Raw genomic sequence first — 18,807 nt, forward strand, 5'->3', positions numbered from 1 at the left:
TCTAAGGCCCACTTGACTTCACATTCCAGGATGTCTGGCTCTAGGTGAGTGATCACACCATCGTGATTATCTTGGTCATGAAGATCTTTTCTGTACAGTTCTGTGTATCCTTTCCACCTCTTAATATCTTCTGCTTCTGTTAGGTCCATACCATTTCTGTCCTTTATTGAGCCCATCTTTGGATGAAATGTTCCCTTGGCATCTCTAATTTTCTTGAAGAGATCTCTAGTCTTTCCTATTCTGTTGTTTTCCTCTATTTCTTTGCATTGATCGCTGAGGAAGGCTTTCTTATCTCTCCTTGCTATTCTTTGGAACTCTGCATTCAGATGCTTATATCTTTCCTTTTCTCCTTTGCTTTTCACTTCTATTCTTTTCACAGCTATTTGTATGGCTTCCTCAGATAGCCATTTTGCTTTTTTGCATTTCTTTTCCAATGGGGATGGTCTTGATCCCTGTCTCCTGTACAATGTCACGAACCTCCGTCCATAGTTCATCAGGCACTCTATCTATCATATCTAGTCCCTTAAATATATTTCTCACTTCCACTGTATAATCATAAGGGATTTGACTTAGGTCATACCTGAATGGTCGAGTGGTTTTCCCTACTTCCTTCAATTTAAGTCTGAATTTGCCAATAAGGAGTCATAATCTGGGCATCGGCCAAGAGGAGCTACCCCACGCCCGAGGTCAGGGGCGGTGGCTGGGAGGAGCTACCCCACACCTGAGGTCAGGTGCTGTGGCAGCAGGGAGGAACTACCCCACGCCTGAGGTCAGGGGCAGGGCTGAGAGGAGCAACCCCACGCCCAAGGTCAAGGGCAACGGCCAAGAGGAGCTACCCCACGTCCAAGGAGCAGTGACTGAGCAGGCGCAGGAGGGCCGAGAGGAGCTACTCCACGTTCAAGGTCAGGAGGGTCAGCCGTGAGGAGACACCCCTCGTCCAAGGTAAGGAGCAGTGGCTGCACTTTGCTGGAGCAGCCGTGAAGAGATACCCCATGTCCAAGGTAAGAGAAACCCAAGTAAGATGGTAGGTGCTGCGAGAAGGCATCAGAGGGCAGACACACTGAAACCATAATCACAGAAAACTAGTGAATCTGATCACAGGGACCGCTGCTGCTGCTGCTGTTGCTAAGTCGCTTCAGTTGTGTCCAACTCTGTGCAACCCCATAGACGGGAGCCCACCAGGCTCCCCCGTCCCTGGGATTCTCCAGGCAAGAACACTGGAGTGGGTTTCCATTTCCTTCTCCAATGCATGAAAGTGAAAAAATAAAGTGAAGTCGCTCAGTCATGTCTGACTCCTAGCAACCCCATGGACTGCAGCCCACCAGGCCTCTCCATCCATGGGATTTTCCAGGCAAGAGTACTGGAGTGGGTTGCCATTGCCTTCTCCGACAGGGACCACAGCCTTGTCTACCTCAATGAAACTAAGCCATGCTGTGTGGGGCCACCCAGGACAGATGGGTGATGGTGGAGAGGTCTGATAGAATGTGGTCCACTGGAGAAGGGAATGGCAAACCACTTCAGTATTCTTGCCTTGAGAACCCCATGAACAGTATGAAAAGGCAAAATGATAGGATACTGGAAGAGGAACTCCCCAGGTCGGTAGGTGCTCAATATGTTTCTGGAGATCAGTGGAGAAATAACTCCAGAAAGAATGAAGGGATGGAGCCAAAGCAGAAACAACACCCAGTTGTGGATGTGACTGGTGATGGAAGAAAAGTCCGATGCTGTAAAGAGCAATATTGCATAGGAACCTGGAATGTTAGGTCCATGAGTCAAGGCAAATTGGAAGTGGTCAGGAGATGGCAGGAGTGAACATCGACATTCTAGGAATCAGAGAACTAAAATGGACTGGAATGGGTGAATTTAACTCAGATGACCATTATATCTACTACTGCGGGCAAGAATCCCTTAGAAGAAATGGAGTAGCCACCATGGTCAACAGAAGAGTCTCAAATGCAGTACTTGGATGCAATCTCAAAAATGACAGAATGATCTTTGTTCGTTTCCAAGTCAATCCATTCAATATCACAGTAATCAAAGCCTATGCCCCAACCAGTAATGCTGAAGAAGCTGAAGTTGAATGGTTCTATGAAGACCTACAAGACCTTTAGAACTAACACCCAAAAAAGAGGTCCTTTTCATTATAGGGGACTGGAATGCAAAAGTAGAAGTCAAGAAACACCTGGGGTAAGAGGCAAATTTGGCCTTGGAATATGGAATGGAGCAGGGCAAAGACTAATAGAGTTTTGCCAAGAAAATGCACTGGTCATAGCAAACACCCTCTTCCAACAACACAAGAGAAGACTCTACACATGGACATGACCAGATGGTCAACACCGAAATCATGTATAAGTCATTTTAAAAAAAAATAGGTTGGGTGGAAAAGAGCACATGGGAGTGAGGCAGATGTGTGAGAACTACTTTCACCACTCCTTCCAACACTAGATACCAGTCACAGATACAGAAAGGCCTTAATGAGTAAAGAACTCAACACAGTTGCAACACACTGGCAGGGTTTATTGTTAGCACATTCAGTCACCCTTTAAATTGACCTAATAATATTACATGACATTCAATAGTCATTACTTATAAGTAGTGATTTACTGTGAATTCTCATCATGTACGTGAATATTACAATACTAAATGTATCTTTTATTCTGACTCAGGAAAGAAACTGAGAAAATAGAGTATATCAGAAACAATTCTCAATAAAAAGATTTTTTTAAGGCTTATTTAAAGAGGGGTGGAAGGAGCTAAGGGGACCAATAAGGTATGGTGAAGCATCAGTGAACTAGCAACATAGGAGATGGTTTACTATCTCTAGGTCTGAAGAAGTGCGAGGAGAGAAGTATTACTAGAATCTGATGGAGGACCATTGCCATGGGAAAGACCTGGTTAGAGCCAATAGGAAAGAGACTATCCAATGAGCACTGGCAACAACTACCAAAAATGGCAGCTTAGCAGGGAAGAGGCAAAGTCAGTAAATAGGTAGACCTCTCTCTCCGTCCTCTGATCTCTCATGAGCACCAACAAGGGGCTAAGCCCCACCAGAAATCAAAACACGTGCAAATCCTCCTGGTGTTATCCTCCCAAGACACAAAGTAAAGAATGAAAAACAGGTAATTAAAAGATACACAGCATATCAGCTAACTGTTGTTTATCTTTCAGGCATAAATCAAACATTATTTCCTAGACTCCTCGGTCCTTCCCCCTCCCTAGTTATATCCTCCGATACTGTTTCCTAAGAACTCCTGGGTAATAAACCCAACATACTGTTTCCCAAAGACAATCGTAAATAGACAGCCACAGTGGTTAAGAAGTCTCTGCCATCCCAGTTCAAGTTTTAATTACCACCTATGGGCTCTGTGACCTTTGGCAAGTTTTTTTTTTTTCTTTATACAAGGACCCACCTAGCAGAGTCGGACATGACTGAAGTGACTTAGCAGCAGCAACAGCAGCAGAGTGTTAGGGAGGATTAAGAAAGATGATCCATCTAAAGCACTTAGCACAGTGTCTGGAACATAGTTAAGTACTGTGAAACCTATTATCAACATTTTATTATGCTTTTAATCAGAAGACTCTCCTTTCAGTTTGTAAACTTGCTGAATTCTACAGCACCGCCTCCTCCCCCTTCTTCTTTCAACCTGGCTTCCTTTCCTCCCTTGAAATCTTTGCTTGTATTTAAGGGCTTCCCTGGTGGTGCAGAGATTAAAGCATCTGCCTGCAATGTGGGAGACCTGGGTTCGGTCCCTGGGTCGGGAAGATCCCCTGGAGAAGGAAATGGCAACCGACTCCAGTATTCTTGCCTGGAGAATCCCATGGACGGAGGAGCTTGGTGGGCTCCACGGGTCGCAAAGAGTCGGACACGACTGAGCGACTTCACTTCACTTTCTAAATAAAAATGCAAATGCTACTCTGATCTAATACTTAGGTTATTTTGGTAATTTGAAGGTAAAAAAAATTATCTTCCATCTGTAATTCTTAGAAAAACTTGGACTGAACACTTCATTATCTAATCACAGGCTTTCCATATGCAAAAATAATTCTTAGAAAGATAATAGGATAAGATGTAAAGTCTGATCATAATACAAGCAGTAGTGATACTCCCACTGGAGTTTCTAAAGCCTAAAGTGCTAGAATATATTTGACTATACAAGTTAGAAACATTGTTAAATATTTAATAATTTATCATTACAAGGCTATAAAATGTAACATCTTATTTTTATGAAAGGCAATATTTCACATAAAGATTTTTAATATCTAGAATTCAATCTGATGTGACGAGCTGACTCATTGGAAAAGACCCTGATGCTGGGAAAGACTGAAGGCAGGAAGAGAAGGGGACGACAGAGTACAAGATGATTAGATGGCATCACCTACTCTATGGACATGAGTTTGCGCAAGCTCTGGGAGTTGGTGATGGGACAGGGAAGCCTGGTGTGCTGCAGTCCATGCGGTCGCAAAGTCTCAGACATGACTGGTAACTGAACTGAACTGAGAATTCAACTTTTTTTCTCTGGGAGTTCTCTCATATGACAGTTTCCTTAATCTTTCTTAGCCACCATAAGGGTCAGCAGCTTGGATTCTAGATTCAGCTCTGCCATGAACCAGCTCTGTAACCTTGGATACACTGCCCCAGTTTTCTAGGATAGCCTCGGTTGCCTCATTTTTAAATGAAGTGACTAAACTAAATGATCTTTGGAGTGTCATCTATCTTTAAAATATTATGACCAATTCTCAGACTAGGTAATTTGAGCTAGGTCAGTTTCATCACTTAATTTTCAAGAATCAGCAAACCCTTACAGGCATCCACTTTAGAAGGTTGCCATTTCATCTTTTCCAGATGCTTATCTAAGATTTTAAGGGACACATTTTACCGTAATTTCCACAAAGTACAATTGTTTACAAACGTTGACAAATATTTAAGAGGGTTACTTTTTTTAAAGTCCAAGTGCAGGCCATGGATGACACTGACATGCTATACTCACCGGGACAGCAGCCATGAGTGTAGGCTTCAGTACAGTACAGTCTCCCTTGCTTCCCTTTTTAATTTTGCTGGACTAGAGTAAACAAAAAGTAAATAGGATCAAGGAAAGAAACCTTAGCAGAAAAAAGGTTATAATTTAAGTATTAGCAGGAGCAAAGACAGACATTTACACATGGAATTTGCTCTCTACTGCTCTGTGAGTTCTCTGTTCCAACTATCATAACCTACAAGTCTGAGGTATGAGGATATTAGTGTTTTGTCCTGTAGATGATTTCTTCTAGCACATTTCAGTCTTTCTTATAGGAGAAACTCTGATCCAGGATAAAAGAAAATGGGGTATTTTGGTAAACTGAGCGTTTTTACTAATAACATATTACACATAGCACAGACTATCCATTTTCAAACAAAAACAAAAAAAGGTGAAAAAACCTAAACTAAGGTAGATCAAACACTAAAACAAAACTGAAAAAAAATTTAATTTTCTTTGATCAGCCAGAAGGCAAAGCCACATCTCAAAGTCATCTCTATGAACATCAACTAGCATCATATAGAAATACTATTTTGGTAACATTTTGGTTGATAGAATACTGAAGACAATGAAAGTAATTATCAGTCTCAAAATAATTTTAAAATATATAGATAAAGCAATGCTAACAAATCCTCAAGGTTATTTTCTATAGCAACATACTGCTCATGGGAGCTATTTTTGAAGCCAAGGAGAAAGTTTTAGCTGAATTAAAATATTTCATGTTTTAGTAAACTATTCTCAGCCGAACACTGTAACTTAATATGATCATGTCAATAGACTGAAAAGCTTGTCACCTGGTCAGAGAGTGTAAGTGGAGAAGAATATCCAATCCTACAGCCATAGGTAAAGCAAGAGATCTCTGCTGTCAACTCAAGCACATGAGCCAAAGGCAGGTAGCCAATATACGTATCCTTTGGTCTAAAACAAAGTAAGAGAAAGATTCTAGCCATTCTTAAAAAGACATTGTAAATTAGAAACATCAATTATTGTTTTACTATAGTCTGAGTTTAGAGAATGTCAAACATTAGTTCTAAGAACACTCAATAATTTTCTCTTACCCCAGCCCAGGAATTCTCTCACACTGGCCAGTCATTCCAGCTATCAAATTGCTATGATGCATCATCACTCCCTTAGGTCGGCCAGTAGATCCACTGGTATACATGACAATAGCCAAGTCTGAAGGAGTTGGTCTATTTGGAGAAATGCTCACTAAATGAATGAAAAAGCACATTTCCTTTAGTTTAAAAGTTAAACTGTTAAAAAGAGATAAGATTTTTAGATTCTGGTGTAATGATAAACTATTTAAAACAAATACTCCCTATTGATCATCAACAAGAAAATGGTTATCCAATTCTGGTTACCTGCAATGAGAACTTCAAACTTAATTTGGCCCATTTTCTGAATGTTTAGCCTAATTCCTCTCCACAGTGCTGTTTACAGGGTTTTGTTGTGGAAAGATATCTAAGATCTGGAGAATTAGGACGATAGAGTACTGTGTGTGAGCTCCTCAAGCCTCAGTTTTCTCATGTCTAAAATGAAATGGTTGGACTAGATTTTGGTTCTTAACCACTGGCGGGCATAAGAATCGCCTGTGCAACTTAAATAAAATACTATCTCTGGACCCTAGCTCTGAAAATTCTGGTTTTGTATGTCTGGAATGGATCACAGGCTCCACAGGTGACACTCATACACACTCCTGATTGAAAACCAACTGGACTTGACTTTTTTCAAATTTTTAGAAAAATAATTTTATTTTAAAAAATAATTGAACCATGGATGTTGAGTAAGATAACAATAAGATAACCATTATACATTTAACATATTTTTTAATTAGATTCCAAGTAGCAAGTAAAATCCAAAGGACATCAAACCAAAATGATGTCTGTGTTTTGATGGTTGCTTCTTGAAATCTATAAAGGAAATCATTTCTTGAAACTGCTGAAAGTGCAGTGACATAAAAACTGTAAGAGGAAGTTGTTTCTCTCTGCTACACACACACACACACACTCACTCATGCCTGTAGTTAGAATATTTGGTATGTGTCTGGATTGGGGATTCTTTTGGGTCTTCCAGAATTAATGCTTCTTTCCCTATCAGGGTCAGACCATACTTCGATTCTTTTTAATCAAAATCAAACAGGAATTTTAGGAAACCAAGAAAAAGAGACAATTAAGAGGGGCTTAGATGCCCTTCATTTCCCACCAAAGGTAATATCTAAACAGTTTCTAAACTTTGTTTCTTCTTGCCGTCTGCCTTCAGGTAGGAACGTTTAATCATCTTGTGTCCTGAGCTCCAGTGCCGTCTCTGCTTGTTGAATGATTAGGGGAAAGAAATAGAGAGGTCTTCCCAACAGATTACAGTCAGCTGTCTTGAGCAGGGATCGGCCAACTTTTATTGCAAAGGACCACAGAGTAAATATTTTAAACTTGGAGGGTCGTATGGTCTCTCTGCCAAAGCTACCCAGGTTTGTTACTGGAGAGTGAAGGAAACCATAGGCAGTTGTTAAACAAATGGATGTGACTGTGTTCCAATCCAACTTCATTTAGAGAAACAGATGCAGGTTGAAGCTTGCTAACCTGTCTGCTCGAGTTGTGCTTCTCAAACTATGAGGACCTTTTTTCCCCCTAATAATTTATGGATGGATGCATTTGTAAAATACAATAAAAGAAGGTAGAGATGAGTGGACTAGGTGGGATATGTGGGTCTATCATGTTATGGCTCACACAAAATTATGAGGACCCCTACCTCCCATAGTTTTATGCCAACAAATCCCAACCAATCAGGACTTGTCAGTCAACTTTATTCCAATCTTGCAGTGTCAACCTGGTGTTGAGACACAACTCTCCATGGGTCTGTTGAGTTTCTGCACATCTTGTGAGCAGAGGCACTGACTTTATTCTGGACTATCTTTTCAAGGATGATTCCACAGTGAACAGCCTTGGAAGACAGAAAAAGTGTCTCCCTCTGGAGCAAAGAACAGGCATGCTCACTGTCCAGTACAATAAAGATAATACTTTTCCTCAGAGCAAAGGGCAGGCATGCTGACTGCCTGTTATAAAAGACTTGGCTTCCTCATCTAGCAGAGTATTGTGATCTTCTCATTAAACATGTGAAAGAAAATAATTTAAATGGAGTATTTCAACTGTTCAACCCTCTGTGACCTGATGACCAACTGACATTTTGATATGACACACTTATTTCAAATGGAATACCAACTACCATATCAGTAGTAGAATAAATCCAAGTATGGTTTTATTTATGGTTTGTATCCTCAGAGATATGATTAAAATCAGTGGCATTAGCACTGAAAAAAATAAAGGAAAATTTTACTGAATGGAAGGCCTGAGATCTGTCCCTTACATGAGGTTCAGACTGGAAGGTTATAGTAGGTTTTTAACAAAAAAAAAAAAAAAGGGAAGAAAGTTTGGCAGCAGCTGCCATAAATCTGAATCATCGAATGCATGCATGCTTAGTTGCTAAGTTGTGTCCAACTCTCTTCAACCCCATGCACTGTAGTTTGCCAGGCTCCTCTGCCCATGGAATTCTCCAGGCAAGAATACTAGAATGGGTAGCCACTCCCTTCTCCAGGGACCTTCCGAACCCCAGGATCGAACCCCGGTCTCCTGCATTGCAGACGGATTCTTTACCATCTGAGCCACCAGGGAAGCCCTGAACCATTGAATACTTCTCAGTAATTTAGTAAATTTTCAAACAGTGGTTACCTTTTTGAGGAGGGAGAGAAAATCTTAATATTATATGGTCTTGATAGTTTTTAAACATTTTTAAAGTTATTTTTTATTGAGTTATACAAACCTTTTTTTTAAATCAGAGAACTTAACAGTTTTCACTTGTATTATTTCTTTAATGTACTGGAATAATAAGCCTTGAATCAATTAATAAATTTGTTTGCTTTACTTACAGTTTTCTGGCTTGGATCCCAACTCTTCTACTGATTGCATGCTGTGAATCTCAAATCCTTCAGGGTATTCTGCTTTATTGATAGCCTTATTGTCCACATAAATGATATGTTTAACACAGTTGATATCTATCAATGCAGTCTGTTGAACAGAAGGAAAATCCAGCTATTAAATATGGGCCTGCAATCAACTTCATTACTGAATATTTTCCTATGCTGTCAAATGCTACCATAAATTAAAAGAAAATGTCATATTTACCTTAAGTTTACTCTCCAGAAGTTCAACACTAGTAATCAGATATGTAGCCTCAGATTCATTTAACCCATGAACTACAGCTTCTCTGCCAAGGGTGGCATATAAAGTCACAACTACATAATAAAAAATAAACACAAACATTAAATGATAAACATTTCTTAGATATATTATTTCAGCCAACTTTTAATGGTAGACTCACAGACATGAATATATTTTATAATCTACTTTGCTTTCATAGTCTCTGCTCTTACCCTTCCACTTTGCCTCAAACTTCCTGGCAGTCACAAATGTGTCTTACAAATTCTCAGGATTCTAACTCTCTAAACCTAAAGAAACCAGAAAATACTAAAAGTGCCACAAACTGGGCACAAATTCATCAGTTAAGATTCTCAAGGTCAACAGGTTCTGGCTTAACACCTGCTCAGGACAGTTTCATGTATAAGAACAGCCCACTCTCTCCCTCCAAAACCACCAGGCACTTACGAGGAAAATTATACTTAAAGCAGGTCTGTGCCGCAATCATCCATTCAGCCCTGGTCTCACAGAAAATGGCAATGGTGCTCTTTGGCTTCAGTCCCAGTGCAGTGAGTCCACTACCGAAGTTATTCACTCGGCGGTTCACGTCGAGATAGTTCAACCATTTATAATTCCCGAGAATTAACTGTTAGAGTGAGAGATGCTGTACTATTAGCATATGTGCTCAAACAAGCAATTAAAATACTATTCAGTGGGGAGAACTCAAAATTGCCCTTAAGTGAATACACAGACGCTAGGAACAGCTTTGGAGAATTAGTTACAGGCACTATAATGAAATGTTGGCATGTTTTAAATGCACTTGATATTTGGCAAAACTAATACAATTATGTAAAGTTTAAAAATAAAATAAAATTAAAAAAAAATAAATGCACTTGATTTATAGTCAAGTGTACCTTCCCCTTAAAAAAAAATAGAAAGCCCAAAAATGCTTTACCTTCTTAAAAACCTTTCCATTTGGCTGCATTTCATTTTCTTCACTTAGGACTTCCCTGGTCCCCAGGGTCTCCTTCTTCCCAAACTTGGAGACAGCATGATCGAATAATTTATCCAGGGTGTCTGCTCCAGGGATGTCTATGACAGCTAGCGAGTCGAAGTGCGTGACAGAACGATATGGACTTCCAGGTTTGTCTGAGGTGGGCTTAGCTTTTATTCTCTTTGCCATAGCGTTTTTCTTCTTAGCATTGGTAAGAAAATACCATGGAATAAATATAAGGGCACTGTATATTGTTATTAACAGGTGGATAGGCAGCAAAATAATGGTGAGCACACTTTGCTTAAGTTTCATGGTGGCAAGGCTTCTAAAATGGTGTTTATTTCTTGTTATTCTTTGGCTTCGGAAAGCCTGATTTTGCTGAAGAAGGCAATAATGGGAGCAGCAGTAAGAGTAGCAGAATAGTCAAGGCAGTTCAATTTTAATGATACAGAAAGAGTTAGTAATCTTTGGAAGCCGACAATAAAGTACACCTGCAGGTGAAGACAATGAACCAGGCAGAGAGCAGGGAAAACAAAACAAAAACAAAAGAGTATTAACAAGTTGATAGCACCATTGATTTAAATACTCAGGTTTTTATTAGCTTCTAGCATTGATTTGATACGAGAAAGCAGAAATAACTGGTCTGAAAGACTGGTTTTTTCCAGTTTTAAAAACATTATGGCCATAAATTTTAGATGCAATTTTTCTAGGTTATCTGGTATACTGCACGTGACTCTACAAGTCAGTTGTATAACACTATAGCAACTATATGAGCACATGCCTGTGATATTTAAGTTTGGCTAAATTTTAGGAGAGCAGAGAATGCCAATACTGAGGTTTCTCTTCACTATGCACGTGTAAACTGAACAGCTTTAAATAGTATTTGACTTTTTCAAAAGAGGGGAAATAAATCCACCAATTTTGGTTTATTTCTCAATGATCAACCCAGAAATATTCTGAGTTCTTCATTAAGATAATTTTTTAGTAATGCTATTCATTATCGCTTATCCCCCAAATTGGACTAATATAATCATAAAATCATTTCCTACATGTCTGTTTTGTGCTCAAATTGCACCAGTTGCCTGGGAGTGGCAGTATTAAGTCCAAGGCAGTGTAAGTCTCCTGGCCCCTGCTCATTATGAGTTAACAGTTATGAGGTCATCAGCACACAAGATAGATCCAGTGTTTTTCAAACTTTGTTTGCAGGAGAAAGGGGCAGCTAACCCATTTCATCAAATAAACACTAGTGAAGATTTCCCATCTGTAAACACTAAAGTAGAATTGCTCTGGCTGAAGCAGGGATTGGGGGTGCCCTGAGTCCCACCCTGGACTTCCTGGAACCCCATTCTCAAAGTGACCACTCGACCTTCTTTCCAATGAAGAGTCTGTAGAAATACCTAAGTCCTGTGGTGCGCAGTGCAAGCAATTAATGTGATAGCAGTTCAGAGCAAGTGCAAAATAGTCCACAGTTACAAAGGGAAGCTTTGTGGAGATTAGACTTAAGCTGGACCTTATGTTGGGGATCTGGAAACAAAGGAAAAGGACAGAGGTCATTCTGGGCTGGGGAACCACATGAAGAGAGGAATGAAAAGACTCGAGGAGAGGAATGAGTGCGAATAATAAGGACACTCGCCTGACTGGGGCACAAAGTACTCGCCACAGCAGTACAGGCCACAGTAGTACATGATCTGACAAATCAGGCGAAGTAGTTTTCATTTGATTTGGCAGGAAACTGGAGGCCACTGCAGGTCAGAAAAACAGTGCCAACTGGAAAGGAACTGCAGAAACAGCCTCACGGAGAATAATCTTTCTCCAGGAGCTTGCCTTCAGCTGAGAAAGCTATTTTGGTGAGTGGCAGTATATTTCAACTAGAAAAAAGTAAAGTATTAGCTCACTTTGAGGGGCCAAAGCAAAGTGCATCCTTCTGCAACTCCTGTGAAAATCAACTACTGACCCCAAGACAGTTGTGCCTTTTTACACCAATTACTATAAAATGGTAACATAATCCTTAAGCCTGCTCTGCTGTTATTCATGTTGTTCAACTGAGCGTGGTGAAATGAGCAAGAAATTACAGATGAAACAACCCGCGATTCGGGCCCCATCTCTGTCACTGACTAGCTGTGTAACCTTGGGCAAAGCCTCTGAGCATAAGATCTGGCTAGATCAGTAGGCCTTAACTTCCTAGGGGTGATGGACCACTTTCAGAATTCAATGAGTACTATAAACCCAGTTCTCCTCGGAAAGATATGCAGAATGGTATACTCAAATTCAGGGAATTCCTGAGTTCCCTGGAATCCATCCATGAACACCAAAGGTTGACACCACCCTTACAATTTCCTGGGGCCCTTGCAACTTTAACTTTATGCTTTACTATACCTAGAAAAGGGCTTCCCCGGTGGCTCAGTGGGAAGGATCTGCCTGCCAATGCAGCCGATGTGGGTTTGATCCCTGGGTTGGAAGATCCCCTGGAGAAGGGAACAACTACCTGCTCCAGTATTCTTGCCTGGGAAATCCCATGGACAGAGGAGCCTAGAGGGCCTACAGTCCATGGGGTCACAAAGAGCCAAACACAATTGAGTTACTAAACAACAATATACCTAGAAATTGCTTTCTCCATCTCTCTGACAAGTCTCATCATCCTTTTTTTTTTTTTTTCAAGATAGAATACACCAAGGGTCTATCATAGTGCCTGATCCTCAGTATGCAAGATCCCCTCCTCCATCAAACATTCCATGACTACCCAAATCCATGATAATCTCTCCTTTTCCTAATTTCCCACATCACTAGAAATGTCTACCACTCATTCTGATCCTTGATTATGTCATCATTTTTAAACATCTAAGCATCTAAGTATGCAGCACAGACCAGTAGTTTGCAACCCTATCAAATCCAGCACCTCTTTATTATAACAAATATTTTATAATACTCCTGTATAAACCCTAAAGGGTACTCAGAGATGATAGTCTACTTACACACACAGTTTTAAAAATAATTCCTTACTGATAATATAAAGAAGTACTGAAAGGAAATTAATTCAAAATAAATATTCATTTTAATACATAAATTCTCAGGGACAATACCAGAAGACAAACAAAAGTCTTTAGACTGATAGAATCCCCCTAAGCGGGGAGTATCACCTCATTCTCATTTGAAAAATGGGACTGAAGAAGCAGAAGACAGCTTTTGACAATATTACAAACTAGCTGGATTTAAACTGTGCTGCATGCTTTTCAGTCAATTGTTTTGTTATATACACTTAATTTTTTACACAGACTTCCCTTAAGTCTTAGAGGTAGGGAAACATCTACTTAATCCTCATAGTACACACACACACACACACACACACACACACACCCCACAAGGCTCAAAGAACACTGAGGTAAAGAGAGATCATTTAGTTTAGAAGTTTTCTAATTTTTTCTGGTGGTGCTGAGGCTGGGGGCATGGGGTGGGTATGGGTCACTCATTTGAATAAAATCTTATATGCACATGGAAACACAAGTATAGATAAAAGAAAAAAGCAGAGTTGCTTCAGTTGGGGAAGCTGTGTAAGCACCTGAAGGGACTCTATGGAACCTCCATTTCAGCTGAGTATTTGAGCCACTGATGCTGTCTGATCTTTCATCTCCAAGGGAAGTGAATGAGTGACAGTGCAAATTGCACCCGAGGTCTGTCCCCAAGTTTGGTGCTCTTTCAAGCACCCCCTGCTCCCAGGCAGCCTCTGCTCACTTTGGCCTATCATTTAAAAATCCTTCTGTATCAAAAATTTTCCAGCATTACACACAGTCTGCTGATAAATTAATTTTTTTAAAAAATTTGAACACCTACTATGTATGTTTTGAGTACATAATACAAAGATGAGTAAAACATGCTCTCAATCCTTTGCATGCACATCTGCATGTCCATATGTATGGTAGGGGGCAGGGAGATGAGTTCACAAACATATACAGTAGACTATGATAGATCCCATCAGAGAAGCAAGAACAAAAGGTATTCAAAAAAGGGATGAAATTGCACCCAGTTTAGGGGACAGGGGAGAGATGGAGGAGGAAGGAGAACTATCTAGGAAGGTTTCACAAAAAAAGCACAGTATTTTGGGTTGGTGTAAAGGATGGGAACATTTTCAAAAGGAGAGGACAAAGACTGGGAAATGAGGATGGTCCTCATGGACTCTGGGGAATGGCTGGGGGCAGAACTGCAGGATGTATCAGAAAACAGCAAGCAGCATGGCAGAGGCTTTTGAGCTTTCTGCTTTTAAAGTGCTGGTCCCCTTTTGTGATCTAAGTCATATTATTTCAGAGTCAATGCTACTAGAATGTCACTATAAGAGACACATGTGTATAGTGATTTGGAACTTAAGATTAAACACCCTGCTATTATATTAGAAGAAAGCCTAATGATAGGTTGGGTGGTAAACACTCTAATCAAAGGAGATATGGCTTCTCAACTCAGTATCTGCTCTTAAATGTGACTCTGGACAAGATATACGACCTCTCACGTAAAGCTCTGTACCAGCGGCATCATGTGCAATCGGGAATACTGCTTGTGTTCTACTTGCTTGCCATCTACTTCATGGCACTGTTGGGAAAGTCCTCTGTCTGATCCAGCTTCACTTCCATGGGTGTGTGGTATTGGTCCCTGAAATACACTCTCAACCCTCTTGCCCCTCTCCCACTTCGGTGTACTCACTCGGCTAAACCATGACCTGGTTAAATCCAGTTTACCACCTTATCTGCACCCTTCCCCATGCAGCTGAATTTGGCTGGAGAAACACCCAACAGAGCCAAACATCCCCCTTTAGATCCATGGCTGCTCCCTCAAATGGACCCTTGAAGCTGCAGAGAAGCCATGTTGCCCTGCCCTAGGCTATCCACAGGCTTGCTGTCCTGGGGTTCATGCTTTGTTTTCTCTCTTCAGACCACCAAGTCTCCTTCACTGTCCTCAACCTCAGCTGCTGACCTGGCTTACCATTTGGCTGAGAAAACTGAAACCGTCTGAAGAGAACATCCACAGACTCCCACCAGTGTCTCTGCAACTACTCGCATCTGTGGCCACATCTCTCCTCTCTCCTATGACTAGAGATGGGCTGGTGATGCTCCCAGCCAAGGCCGACCCCTTCACTCATGCATGAAGCCCCTGTCTAGACTAGAAAGACCTTGCTGCTGCTGCTGCTGCTAAGTCGCTTCAGTCATGTCCGAATCTGTGCGACTCCATAGACAGCAGCCCACCAGGCTCCCCTCTTCTGCTGCTCTATTGACTCTTCCTTCTCCTGCCTCATTAATTTCTCCTGCTCTGCTGAACTGGTCCCACCCACATCCTAACAGGCTATGATTTCTTTCATCTTAAAAACCATTCCCTCTCTCATACCTTATTCTCTGCCTGTGGCTCCATTTCTTCTCCTTCTCTGTGTGTGTGCTAAGTCACTTCAGTCATGTCTGACTGTTTGGACTATAGTCCGCCAGGCTCCTCTGTCCATGGGATTCTCCAGGCAAGAATACTGGAGTGGGTTGCTGGGCCCTTTTCCAGGGGATCTTCCCAACCCAGGGATCAAACCTATGTCTCTTAAGTCTCCTGCATTGTCAGGTGGGTTCTTTACCACTAGCACCACCTAAGAAACCCTCTCCTTCTCTGTAAGACTCCTTTAAAGAGTTGTCCCCATGCCCTGTCACCCAGTTATCTCCTATTTTCTTTTGACCCCACTAAGCTCAGGTTTCCTCCTGCTGCTGCTGCTGCTAAGTCACTTCAGTAGTGTCCGACTCTGTGCAACCCCAAACACAGCAGCCCACCAGGCTCTGCCGTCCCTGGGACTCTCCAGGCAAGAACACTGGAGTGGGTTGCCATTTCCTTCTCCAATGCATGAAAGTGAAAAGTGAAAGTGAAGTCGCTCAGTCGTGTCCGACTCTTCGCGACCCCATGGACTGCAGCCCACCAGGCTCCTCCATCCATGGGATTTTCCAGGCAAGAGTACTGGAGTGGTGTGCCACTGCCTTCTCTGCAGGTTTCCTCCTACCACTCCACAAAATTGCTTTGCTCAAGGTCACCAATGACTTCCATGTTGTCAGATCCCAAGGTCAATTAAAGCTCAGGCCTCACCCCGCCCTTGACCCACCATCAGCCTTTAGCCCAGTTGACCCCTCTTTTCCTGCTGGAAACTTCTTCACTTGGCTTCCAGGAGAACCCATTCTTCAGATTTTCTTCCGACTTCCCTGACAATTCCTTCTCCATCTTCATTGCTGCTTCTTCCTCATCTCCCGGACCTCTCAGTGCTATAGTGTTCAGTCCTTGAACCTCTTCTTTATCTAAGCTCACTCCCAAGGTGATCTCATTTAGGCTCATAGCTTTAAACAACATATATATGGTGATGATCCCAAAGTTTCTCTGCTAAGCCTGGAGGTCTCCCTTAAGCACTAGGTTTGTATATCCAACTGCTTCCTCAACAGATCCATTTAGATATCAGTTACATACTCATTTAATACATATGTATTAATAGGAAATTGAGCTGCTGATCATCCTTCCACAAATAGCCCACTCAGTCTTGCCCGTCTCTGTAGCTCCAGTTGCTTTAACCAAAAGCCTTCAATCAGGTTCACTTTCATCCCCCTCTCTTTCTCACAATTCCACAGCCAATTCATCAGCAAATCCTACCAGCTCTACTCACAAAACCGATACCAAATTTAACTACTTCTCACCACCTCCACACATACCAACCTGGCTCAAGCCACTGTCTCCTCTCACCTGGAGAACTGCAATACCCAATGTGAGCTCCCTGCTTCCACCTTTATAACAAATTCTAAACTCAGCAGCCAGAGTGCTCGAGTTCAACTGTAAGCTAGATCATGCCATTCCTCTGCTCAAAACCTTTCAAAGAATCCCCATGTGACTCATTCAGAAAAAAATAGTCCTTACTCCGATCTATGAGAAGGGACCTGTCCCCCACCTCAAGTTTCTGCCTTCATCTGCGACACTGTCCACTTCCTTCTGCTACCATGCCAACTTGTTCCTTGATGTTTCTGGGACACAACAAGCATGACCCTGCCTCAGGGCTCTTGTACACGCTATTCTCTCTACCTGGAATGTTCTTCCAAGATACCTTCCCAGCTTATTTTCTCATCTCCTTTTTGCCTTTATTCAAATATCACTCCCTCAGTAAGGTCTTCTCTGTGCTCAGTTGCTAAGTCGTGTTCAACTCTGTGACCCTATGGACTATAGCCTGCCAGGCTGCAGTCATGGGATTTCCCAAGCAAGAATACTGGAATGGGTTGCCATACCCTCTTCCAGGGGATCTTCCTGACCCAGGGATCGAACTCTGGTCTCTTGAGTCTCCTACACTGCAGGTGGATTCTTTACCACAGAGCCACCTGGGAAGCCCAAGGCCTTCTCCAGTCACTCCAAAATCACAGCCCATTTTGATTTCTCTCCTTAGTACTTAACACTACTACATCATATGCTTTATCTTTCATGTTTATTTTCAAGGCCTCCATTAGAACATAAAGGTTCCGTGAGGCAGAGTTTATTGTTTGCTGCTGAATCCTCCTACACTTGTACCTCTGTGTATGAAGTGTTCAATAAACTTGTTGACTGAAATAAGAATGGAGATGGGATTGCTCTGAAACTATAAAGTAGAAATGTATGTTAAGGGCAATAGCCACATTTCACACCAGTCAGAATGGCTGCGATCCAAAAGTCTACAAGTAATAAATGCTGGAGAGGGTGTGGAGAAAAGGGAACCCTCTTACACTGTTGGTGGGAATGCAAACTAGTACAGCCACTATGGAGAACAGTGTGGAGATTCCTTAAAAAACTGGAAATAGACATGCCTTATGATCCAGCAATCCCACTGCTGGGCATACACACTGAGGAAACCAGAAGGGAAAGAGACATGTGTACCCCAATGTTCATTGCAGCACTGTTTATAATAGCCAGGACATGGAAGCAACCTAGATGTCCATCAGCAGATGAATGGATAAGAAAGCTGTGGTACATATACACAATGGAGTATTACTCAGCCATTAAAAAGAATACATTTGAATCAGTTCTAATGAGGTGGATGAAACTGGAGCCTATTATACAGAGTGAAGTAAGCCAGAAAGAAAAACACCAATACAGTATACTAACGCATATATATGGAATTTAGAAGGATGGTAACAATAACCCTGTGTACAAGACAGCAAAAGAGACACTGATGTATAGAACAGTCTTATGGACTCTGTGAGAGAGGGAGAGGGTGGGAAGATTTGGGAGAATGGCATTGAAACATGTAAAATATCATGTATGAAACGAGTTGCCAGTCCAGGTTCGATGCAGGATACTGGATGCTTGGGGCTGGTGCACTGGGACGACCCAGAGGGATGGAATGGGGAGGGAGGAGGGAGGAGGGTTCAGGATGGGGAACACATGTATACCTGTGGCGGATTCATTTTGATATTTGCAAAACTAATACAATTATGTAAAGTTTAAAAATAAAATTAAAAAAAAAAAGGGCAATAGCCAGAAGACAATCAATCTTAGTCATCTTTTTAAAAAATCACTTGTCCATGCCAACACTCCAGGAAATGGTATACTCTTAAAATTCCTGGTAATTACCTTGAACATGTGTTTAGTTGCTTGATAG

At 41.5% G+C, this 18,807-nt stretch overlaps 1 protein-coding gene across 9 annotated transcripts in view; it reads right to left on the bottom strand.

Annotated features, from left to right (window-relative positions):
• The window catches only part of ACSL4 (acyl-CoA synthetase long chain family member 4), a 78,908-nt gene that overhangs the window by 24,981 nt on the left and 35,120 nt on the right, over nucleotides 1-18,807 (bottom strand). For 3 of the 9 annotated variants that reach the window (XM_055565138.1, XM_055565139.1, XM_055565140.1), the window contains 7 exons: nucleotides 10,158-10,687; nucleotides 9,671-9,848; nucleotides 9,191-9,300; nucleotides 8,935-9,073; nucleotides 6,074-6,224; nucleotides 5,810-5,933; nucleotides 4,989-5,060 (listed from right to left, as the gene is read on the bottom strand). In XM_055565138.1, the coding sequence (XP_055421113.1) occupies nucleotides 4,989-5,060; nucleotides 5,810-5,933; nucleotides 6,074-6,224; nucleotides 8,935-9,073; nucleotides 9,191-9,300; nucleotides 9,671-9,848; nucleotides 10,158-10,508 (1,125 nt within the window). In that variant the 5' untranslated portion in view covers nucleotides 10,509-10,687. The remainder of the gene's footprint in view (nucleotides 1-4,988; nucleotides 5,061-5,809; nucleotides 5,934-6,073; nucleotides 6,225-8,934; nucleotides 9,074-9,190; nucleotides 9,301-9,670; nucleotides 9,849-10,157; nucleotides 10,688-18,807) is intronic. The other 6 variants (XM_055565146.1, XM_055565147.1, XM_055565144.1 and 3 more) reach the window with 3 other exon arrangements.

Source organism: Bubalus kerabau, chromosome X (assembly GCF_029407905.1).
Source record: "Bubalus kerabau isolate K-KA32 ecotype Philippines breed swamp buffalo chromosome X, PCC_UOA_SB_1v2, whole genome shotgun sequence".
Classification (NCBI taxonomy): domain Eukaryota; kingdom Metazoa; phylum Chordata; class Mammalia; order Artiodactyla; family Bovidae; genus Bubalus; species Bubalus kerabau.